Genomic DNA, 6,774 nt, shown 5'->3' with positions numbered 1-6,774 from the left:
TAAGCTACTGAAAGAGCATATTGATGCTGAAGAAGAGGCGCTTGCTGCAACACAGCCTTACGCGCTGAGAGCACTGAGGCTCAAAACATGGAGCAATAAGGAAGGAACACTCAAAGACAGTGATAAAATGGACAATAATTTTGGTTCTCAGCTGTACAGGGGGTGGCCCAGGGGACCTGGCTCCTGTGTCAGCACCTCGGTCACTGGGATTGCTGCTTGGAGGAAAAGCTTTAGCCCTGCTCTTCTTGTTCACCCTCTCCTTTAAAACCTCCTGTATTCCTCCCTGTACCCTGGCACGGCTTCAGCAGGCAGTGAGAAGACCGTGACCATCTCCTGAGAGCTGTGGGTCTCTGCTGCAAGTCAAGAGAGAGGTTTCTGTCCGGGGCAGACAAGGATTTCACCGCGGTTAATCTGACGTGTTTTGGACATTTGTAGAGGAAGATGCTGAGAGAAGCTGAGTTCACTGAGGGGAACTTAAGCCTGAAATGGGAAAATGCACAGTAAGCTTAGGAGCCATTACAGATCTGGTCCTGCTGAGTGGGGACTTCTGGTTAGTGAGTTTGGATTTTGGACCCCCAGTTCTTATTACACGCTAAACCTGTCTATCTGAAGAAAAATAAATCCTAATGGTTTTTAAAGCAGCTCAGTTTAAATGAACTGCAGTCTTCCATGGACCTGGGAGGAGGAAGGGAAGGAGGACAGGAGAGGACAGAAAGCAGAAAAAAACTTAACCTTTGGTTAATTCTGATTTATTTTCCCACCAAGACAAGCTCTCAGTTTCATCCAGTATTACAGGCAAATGACAAACTGACTTAATACATAGAGAAATATTAAATGACATGTTACGGCCATTTTTTTTTTTCATTTCCGCTGTAACAAAAAACCTGTATGAATAGCTGAGAAGTCTTTGTCTGCTAATACTGGATTACATGTAACCACAAAAATAAATGCGGCTGGAAACTGGCAAGCTGTGCAAAGCTAAACAGAAGAGTGCATGCCTTGTGCTACTGAAACACAGTTAACTACACGTTCAAGCACAAAAGACACAAAATCACGTAAGCCCTCAATTACGGCTAGCAGCTGCTCGCACAGGCTGGAACAGAGCCTGCTGCACACAGAGCAGGCAGCTTGGTATGGGTGAGGGGGGACTTGGAGTATAGCTAGGGGAGGATGTCCTAAGTGTTGCAGTGAGAGTAGCTTTGGTTAACAATTCATTGTTTTTAAATTAATTAAATTAATTTAAATTAATTCTTTCTTTCTTTCTTTCTTTCTTTCTTTCTTTCTTTCTTTCTTTCTTTCTTTCTTTCTTTCTTTCTTTCTTTCTTTTTCTTTCTTTCTTTCTTTCTTTCTTTCTTTCTTTCTTTCTTTCTTTCTTTCTTTCTTTCTTTCTTTCTTTCTTTATTTATTTATTTATTTATTTATTTTTTCCCCTTTTTCTTTTCCTTCTCAGCCGGCGGCGGGGCCCCGTGCTGGGGCGTGGGCGTGGGCGCGGCGTGTGCCGGGCGCTGCCTCCCCTCGCTGCCTCTCCCCCTCTCCCCGCTCTCCCCTCGCTCTGCTCCGTCTCGTCCCGGCCCGGCGGGGACTCCGCTCTCCGTTATGCCTCCACCGTGTCCCCGCGGGGCCCTGCCCGGGGCCTTCCTCCTCTTCCTCCTCCTCCTCCTCCTCCCGCTGCTCTGCGCGGCCCCCGGTGAGTGAGCGCAGCTTTGTGCGGGACGAGCATCTCCCACCAGCACCTTGCTTTTGGGGCTCACTGAGGGTTTTGGGGACTGGCCACGAGGACACGCTCCATGACAATTCCCCAGGCTGATCGTCCCAGCCCAGGTGTTGTCACTGCTGGAGACCTTCTGCTGGAAAAGGCAAACTTTGTGTCAGGCAGATGAGGTATTGGGGCTCCCTCCCCAAAACTGCTGGGGAAAGGGTGTCGGAGGGTTGGAGGCTTCCCTGTAGCTCGCGGTGCACCAAGGCACGTAAATGGGAGCACTGGTGGAAACTTTCTCCAGCCTTTCCCTCGGTGGAGGGGAGTTACGGCATCTCTCTGTGTGCCCGTTGAGATACGACTGTTTTGTTGTTGTTATTTCATTGCTAAATAGAGTGGGTAGCTGAAATGTGTTTTATTTTTGCTTCTCCAGACGTTTCGAGAGGAAATAAGCTTAAACTGATGCTTCAAAAACGAGAAGGTAAAGAGACAGCAAATTGCTTTCCCTCTTTTATTTATTATTTTTTCCCCTCTGATTCAGCTGTCATCAATCACAGCTCTAAAAGTGTCCTCACTGCTCTAAGAGAGCAGCCAGAGGAGCGCTGTATGAGCACCTAGCCCAAAGCTGGCCGTGCACAAGTATGTGTGATGTGACTCCTGCGAGCACAGCACCAGCTCTATGGTCTCTGTGCCCACAGGTCCCTGTGGGTCCTGCTGCTGTCCCCTTGGGACACCTTCCCTAGGTGTAGGTCCTTGTGTGTTACCTGTGAATAAGTGACCGCTTGCAGCAGCAGCCATTCCTGCACTCCGGCATCTTTTGGCTTTTCTTCTGTCTCCCAGTGAGAGGAACAGCCCAGGGGGAAGCTCTTTGCAGGCAAGATGTTCCTCCTACCTCTATGCACGCTCCTGGTTTCTCAGGAAGCCCACCCTGCCATCACATGGCACTGTGCCACTTTGATGAGAGGATCATCACCGTGCTTAGCAGGGGAGGGGCTGTCCAGCCCTCACCAATGCACGTTTTGGATATACTTGCGCTCCTCCAGCAGCAGCAAACCCCTTATTTGTGAGCCTGGCATGCTGAGAGCATTCCCCCACGTCCCCTGAGCTATGCGTTTCTCCAGCTGCTTCTAGCTCTGTAACTTCACCTCCTGTCTTCCTTCCCTCTCCTGTGGCTGCAGCACACAGAGGCCAGTCTCCTGTTCTCTGTGTGGGTTATTGAGTTAAATTCCACCCTTAACATGTCTTCGGGCTCAGAATAGCTGTTACAAAGTCCAAGAGAATAGGAATAGCTGTGAAACTGTACTGTATCGCCAGTCCCTGTTTTTATTACCGCTACATACTCTGCACTGCCAAGGACAGAGGTAATGAGCACAACGAAATGTTTACAGTGGGGTACATTTCAGGCTGATTAAAAATTTTCCTGGCGTGTCTTTTGGGGGGGAATTAATTCCAGCCCCCGCCGCTGTGAAGCCCGAGGTGTCGGTGAAAGAGAAGGCGGCCAAGGAGTTCCTGAGCAGCCTGAGACGCCACAAGCGGCAGCTGTGGGACCGCAGCCAGCCCGACGTGCAGCAGTGGTACCAGCAGTTCCTCTACCTGGGCTTCGACGAGGCGGTGAGTGAGGCACCCCAGGAACGTCAGGGCTCAGGGTGAGCTGTTCCAGGGGCTGCCCTGCTCCTGGTCACGAGTTGGATGCTGAGATTTTGTTCATCTGGTTTAAATAGCAAACGTTGCACAGAAATATAAGCTCAGTATTTGTTAGAGACTTCCACGTAGTTATATTAACAGACAAAACAGTGTTAAAATCCTGGCAGGAATTCTTGCCTTCTACCGAACTTAAGCTTAACATGTTACAGACAAAGCTTGCCTCGAGAAATAGTCGGCCAGACGGGGTAATCAATTGCGTCTCAGGAAATGAGTTTGGCAGGCTCGACTCAATCAATTTGCTTCTAAACACGCTGAGAAAGCCACACCAGGCTGGTCCTGGGTGGTGTTCTTCAATGAAATTGCACCACCGTCACCTACCTCGCATGGCTTCCGGCCCCTGCCAGCACTGGCAGCTGTGCCTTGACTCTAAATGCGAAAGGAAACCTGCCTGGCAATGTGCTCCCTTCAAATGATAAGGATATATTTCCCTACAACAGTTAATTTGTATAAACACTGGAGTGGAAGCAAGAGTTCCCAGCTGATATGCACGCTACACAAAGCCCCGCTCAACAGACACTGAAAGAGAGTGGAAAACGTGCATTTACTTGCAGTCCCATGTGTGGAGTAATTTGTACATAAATAAGAGGTAAAAATAGATATAGACTTTGAATTCCTGGCTTCTGTCAGCTGCATGAATGTGTTTAATGAGACTGCACGGGCACAGGCAAGCTGGAGTACATTTTAGACCTTTGTGTTACGTGGATTGCTTAGAAGATGAATATACTCATTTTCAAAGCTGGAACAATTAAAAACAATCCTTTGCTTGGACTGCAGTAATGAAGGCTACGTTTCTTTGTTGCTCCTGGACATTATGCAGATACAAGTTACTTTTTAACAGCATGGCCATACCCCTGACACAATAGGAAAAATAACAAGCGCAGCATTGTGGATCCCCAACTGGAGACTGGGTGCAAATCCCAAGAGGTTAAGTAGCAAGGACAAGCCACGCAGATAAGATGTATTCCTCGCTGCACGTTGCTGTGTGCATTGATGAAAATGAAACGAGGCCTGTTGTGGGACACAATGAATCCACTTAGGAGCTTTTCTGGAGTATTAAGACACAGTTTTAACAATGAAATAACTGTTTGTTCCAGCCATGCTTTAGCAAGGACTTAGGCCATACTTACCCATTGTGTATTTTGCAAAACTTTTTTTTTTCAAATTTTGGCCAAAAATATTTCCAAAGAGTCATTCATATGGAAAGGCTTTGGCTTGGCAAGTATTTGATATCCTTGCATACTGTTTTTCCACTGCTGTCGTGTACAGAATTGAACTGCCTACTGCCTATAGCTGTATGTTTGATTAAAAATGGAACGTGAAAAATAAAATAAGTGAGACATCAGAGCCAAAAAGTGAAGGGTTCTCTCACTCATTTTGCAATTGGAGGCCTTGTAACTAAGGACATAGGGGAACAGAAAGACAAATTTTCATATTTTTAAGTGCAAAACATTGAAATGTTTCTATAGTCTGCTGTTGAAAGGGTAGCAGAAATATTAATGGTGCTCAGCGTGTGTTCCACTGGAAGATGCTCTCAGTTTAAGCACTGCATAGAGGGCAGGGCTGTGGGGTGGTGGGTCCCAGGCGGGGCTGGTCAGGACATCAGGACCACATCAGGGTCTGGATATGTCCCATAGAGAAAGTTGGTGCAGTCATAAAACCTCTTGGACACAGGGATTTAGTTTTGTCAGATACGTGATGGATCTGAATTTCTGGAGGAACAAAAGAAAAAAGGAATCTGTCATCTTTTTGTTTCCTTTTATTCTCTTCATTGTAAAGTTTTATTCTTGGACAACAAGTATTTATATTTATTTCTTTATTATTTATTTTTCTGGCAGAAATTTGAAGATGACATGTCCTACTGGACGAGCTTAGGGCGCGGTGGCAACGAGTACTACGGTGGGTACTACCAGCACCACTACGATGAGGATTCACCAATTGGCCCGCGGAACCCCCACACCTTCAGGCATGGGGCAGGCGTCAACTACGATGATTACTGATGTCATTTCGCCTCCCTCAGCTGGTATCTATAGGGCTGTGATGGGCAAGTTGGGTCTAAGTGGCCCCGCTTCCCCTGCTGTTTGTGTAGAACAGCAAGTGTAAAGGAGCTGCCAGATTTTGAAAAGAGAAATATGACTTTTTAAAACTATTGTTACTTAGTAGTACACTATATATAAAGTGTTATAGAAATAAAGCTTTTTTTTTTTTTTGATAAAATAAACAATTTTCCATTATTTAGTAGAGCTGAGTAGAGTGAGTTTCATTGAGCTGTATTACTAGAGATTAATTTTTAAAAAGGCTTTTTCATTTGCTTTCCTACACCCAATTGTAAAATTACATTATGTCATCTAGCTTGGCATATAGAGCGTATAATATATGCCAATACGTATCAGATGTGCTTGCTGATTCACATTTGTGTGAACAAATACATCCAATTATTCCTAGGGGAAAAGAAAAAAGAAATCCTCTCAAATGAAAGCTGCCATGTTGCCTCCTCTGATATTTCCATACCTACTGCACACAGCCTTACAAACTTGTGTGATACGGCACCCTTACAGCTCCTGTTGGGGCAAGGAGAAAGACGTTCACAAAAGCTAATTACAGCATAGAGAAGCTTGCTTGCCTCCAAAGCTTGTGCAAGCAAAGGATTCTCCAGGACAAGGGCTCCAAGGAGGAACCCGACTTCAGCCCTAGCCTAACATGCTCCAGAAACTCCACATTCCCCTAGATCTTGGAAGACTTAGCAGACTCCTGGCCAGTTTAATCGGTTTGAACTGGTTTGTTTCCTAGGGTAGAAGACCCTTTACTCCCAATCGGGAACAATCCTGTTCCGAGCCAAGCACTCCTTCGCCCAGTTGGAAAACACCTATTCCTGGAAGAACACTTCCACTTTGTGTCCTATCAAAAAAGTGCAAAGGAGTTGGCAAAGTTTGAACCCTGCTGATGATTTCCATCATTTCCCAGAATTTAAAACAACTGGGAATTCAGACCTGCCGAGTAAGAAGAATTAAAGAAAGTGCTGTAAATAAATACCATCCCTCCCTAGGCCTTTGCAAGCCGTGTCCATTCCTGCAGGCTGACTCAGTCCAGCAGCTTTCCGTGTCTTGAATGCTCCCAGTAGAGTCAGCAAGATCTGCATTCTCTAGACAAAAAATAAAATAATCTTTTCCATTACATTGTGCCCATACTGGGCAGGCTGGAGTAGGCTAAACCATGTCCCTAAGCACTACATCCAACCTTTCCTTGAACACCCCTAAGGACGGGGACTCCACCACCTCCCTGGAAGAGGAAGGAGTGGGGGTTTTTGTCTTCCAGAGTAGCTGGGAATCAGTTGACTTCTTGGAAATGGTGGACAGTTTTTGCTTTACATTTTTTTT

General features: G+C 46.2%; 1 protein-coding gene across 1 annotated transcript; it reads left to right on the top strand.

The window, feature by feature from the left end:
• Positions 1 to 1,556: 1,556 nt before the first annotated feature.
• Positions 1,557 to 5,499, top strand: ECRG4 (ECRG4 augurin precursor). The gene is made up of 4 exons (XM_084306066.1): positions 1,557 to 1,687; positions 2,130 to 2,177; positions 3,150 to 3,307; positions 5,236 to 5,499. Exons 1-4 carry the CDS (start codon positions 1,597 to 1,599, stop codon positions 5,395 to 5,397), a joined length of 459 nt encoding a protein of 152 aa, XP_084162192.1. The 5' UTR covers positions 1,557 to 1,596; the 3' UTR covers positions 5,398 to 5,499.
• Positions 5,500 to 6,774: the final 1,275 nt, after the last annotated feature.

The sequence above is a fragment of the Netta rufina genome, assembly GCF_964035555.1.
Source record: "Netta rufina genome assembly, chromosome: 1".
Lineage (NCBI taxonomy): Eukaryota > Metazoa > Chordata > Aves > Anseriformes > Anatidae > Netta > Netta rufina.
The sequence above is the reverse complement of the archived record's forward strand: the minus strand, read 5'-3'. Positions and strand labels throughout refer to the sequence as shown.

What these genes read in the sequence shown, in the direction of transcription:
- ECRG4 (XM_084306066.1), top strand. Translation starts at nt 1,597, where the DNA reads ATGCCTCCACCGTGTCCCCGCGGGGCCCTGCCCGGGGCCTTCCTCCTC. An exon ending in GCTGCTCTGCGCGGCCCCCG is followed by an intron (nt 1,688 to 2,129) that starts GTGAGTGAGCGC and finishes TTGCTTCTCCAG; the next exon opens with ACGTTTCGAGAGGAAATAAG. An exon ending in ACCTGGGCTTCGACGAGGCG is followed by an intron (nt 3,308 to 5,235) that starts GTGAGTGAGGCA and finishes TTTTTCTGGCAG; the next exon opens with AAATTTGAAGATGACATGTC.